Below are 2,700 nucleotides of genomic sequence, written 5' to 3'. Positions count from 1 at the left end.
TTCGGGAGGAAGGATAGCCACCGAGAGTAATATTTCGGTGTGGTGCGCAGTTATGTTTAGGGAACCTCAAAGGTCATCCCTTCGATGTGATTCATTCTTGGGCCTGTATTGGCATGTGTGATAGCTTTATCTCTTTATGAAAGTATTACTAATGATAATCTGGCAAATTAAAAGGATGTAACCGAAAGTTGTAAACTTGATAAAAAGGGTTTCTCATTCGTTTTGATAAGCATATTGGACCAAGTTGAGTAACTGTTTAACAATGATTTCACATGGTTTCCAGAACTGATTTCTTTACTTATTTTTGTATCAGATTTTTATATGTCATATTGTCCCCGAGACACTCACTGAATACGAAGTACTCAGTCATACCACTGTTGTTTTTTATGGTATGTTACGTAACGAAGAAGAGCAGATTGATGGAGACTAAAGCGCTAGGAGAACTGTCTGTCGCTGTTGATTTGGTGAGCCCACATACTCATTCATGGGTCATCCTCTATTTGTTCGTTCCATTTATTTATATTAGTTTTTCGGGCTGCGTCCCGATGATTAGACGGTCTTTGTTTATTCTTCGGAGCTCAATAGTTTACATTTATTCTGTGGGTAGTTGAAGAGTTGTTGCGTAACTCTTTGGGTGCTTGTTATGTTTTGATTAAGATATATAACATTCGAGACTTCCGCTGATTTTTATTGTCATATCTTGATTAGAATGCATTTATCTATAAACTGTTGGTAATTGAGTAGTGAACCTCGTGGGTTCTAGTGTTGGATATTGAATGTTTAGGTTCTTCCGATGTTGTTCATGACGTCGAATCCCTTTCACGTCTAGGGTGGGTTTTGGAGTGTGACAAGCACCTAGTCCTACTAGATGATATAAGACCCGTCTAAATGGTATTTCTTCTGCATCGACACATGAAACACCGGGTGAACACCCGACAAACTCGGAGGTGACGCCAACTCATAAGCTACCTTTCCAACACGACGAAGGATCTCATATAGGCCAATGAACCTCGGGCTTAACTTGACCTTCTTCCCGAATCTCAGCACACCTTTCATTGGTGAAACCTTCAATAGAACGTGGTCACCAACCATAAACTCTAAATCACGAACCTTTCGATCGGCATATGCCTTTTTCCTACTTTGGGCCACCAAGAGCTTTTCTTGAATAAACTTCACCTTAACCACTGACTCTCTCAGCCGATCGGTATCCCAAGGTATTACCTCAAAAGCAACAAATCGGCCAATCGGAGATCGGCATCTCCTCCCATATATGGCCTCGAAAAGATCCATATCACTACTCGAGTGATAGATGTTGTTGTACGCAAAATCCTCCAAAGGTAAGAACTGGTCCAAAGACCACCGAAGTCAATAACACATGCTCGGAGCATACCCTATAAAACCTGAATGGTCTGCTCAGACTGACCATCAGTCTTTTGGTAAAAAGCGGTACTAAGATCCAATTGAGTCCCCATCTCTTTCTGGAAAGTCCTCCAGAAATCGGACGTGAAATGAGTGCCTCTATCGGAGATAATGGAAATGGGCACCCCATACAATCAAAGAATCTATTTGAAGTAGATCTTGGCCAACTTCTCTGCATTGCAGGTGGTCTGAACTGGAATGAAGTGTGCTGACTTGGTCGACCTATCCACGATAACCCAAATAGCATCAAACTAACCCAAAGTCTTCGGTAGGCCAACCACAAAGTCCATGGCTATCCTCTCCCACTTCCACTCTCGAATGGGTATCCTCTGAATCATACCCCCGGTCTCTGGTGCTCATACTTAACTTGCTGGCAATTCAAACAATGATAAATGAACTCAACAATATCACGTTTCATCCTGCCCCACCAATAATGTTGTTCCAAATCACTGTACATCTTTGTAGCACCAAGGTGAATGGAATATCTAGAACTGTGAGCCTCCTCTAAAATCATTTTGATCAAGTCACCAACCCAAGGAATGTAAACACACCCCTTAATCCTCAAAACTCCCTCACTATCTAGAATTGTCTCATTGGCCTCTCTACTCAACACTTTATCACGAATCTTACTCAATTTCTCTTTCTCGAATTGTTGTGCCTTACTTTATTCCAAAAGAGATGACCTTTGTCACGACCCAACCGGAGGGCTATGACGGGCACCCGGTGCTAACCCACCCGGGCACCTCTTATCGTACTCTTACATTCACATCTTGGTGAGCCACATGGCTTACTCTTAATTTACATACATCAATAGTGCTAATCTCGTTGGGCAACAACGCATTTATCATCATCAATAACAATGCCCCTATCCATATACACAAGCCGACAAGGCTGTCAAAATGATATACAAAATATGAGCCGACAATGCTACAAGACATCTAACCATACCTAACTGTCTACGAACCTCTATGAAGAGTAGGTAACATCATATAGGCGGGACAGGACCCCGCCGTTCCCATGTATGTACACAAAAGAATAATACCCAAAGTTGTAGCTCCGAATGAAATGGAGCTCCTCTATGTAGTCCCTGAATAAGAAAGCTATGGATCAAACCTGTCTCCCTGGCCACCTGCGGGCATGACGCAGCATTAACAAACAAAAGGTCGTCAGTACGAATAACGTACTGAGTATGTAAAGCATAATCAACATCATAGTAGAAGCATAATAGACAGCATGAGAAACAACATAAGATGAGAGGATCATGAGGTAATAGAGTCATTT

General features: G+C 41.9%; 1 protein-coding gene across 1 annotated transcript; it reads right to left on the bottom strand.

Moving 5' to 3' along the window:
• Window positions 1-864: 864 nt before the first annotated feature.
• Window positions 865-1,472, bottom strand: LOC132607896 (uncharacterized). Its single transcript, XM_060321974.1, has 2 exons — window positions 1,401-1,472; window positions 865-1,344 (listed from the first exon to the last, which is right to left on the bottom strand). Exons 1-2 carry the CDS (start codon window positions 1,470-1,472, stop codon window positions 865-867), a joined length of 552 nt encoding a protein of 183 aa, XP_060177957.1.
• Window positions 1,473-2,700: the final 1,228 nt, after the last annotated feature.

The sequence above is a fragment of the Lycium barbarum genome, chromosome 8, assembly GCF_019175385.1.
Source record: "Lycium barbarum isolate Lr01 chromosome 8, ASM1917538v2, whole genome shotgun sequence".
NCBI classification, from domain to species: Eukaryota; Viridiplantae; Streptophyta; class Magnoliopsida; order Solanales; family Solanaceae; genus Lycium; species Lycium barbarum.
Note: the sequence above shows the minus strand (reverse complement) of the source record. Positions and strands in the feature narration are given on the sequence as shown.

Bases quoted from the DNA above. Each gene is read 5' to 3' on its own strand.
- LOC132607896 (XM_060321974.1), bottom strand. From the start codon at position 1,472: ATGGGGACTCAATTGGATCTTAGTACCGCTTTTTACCAAAAGACTGAT. The intron at 1,345-1,400 runs GTTTTATAGGGT...TCTTTGGACCAG, and splicing joins AGTCTGAGCAGACCATTCAG to TTCTTACCTTTGGAGGATTT.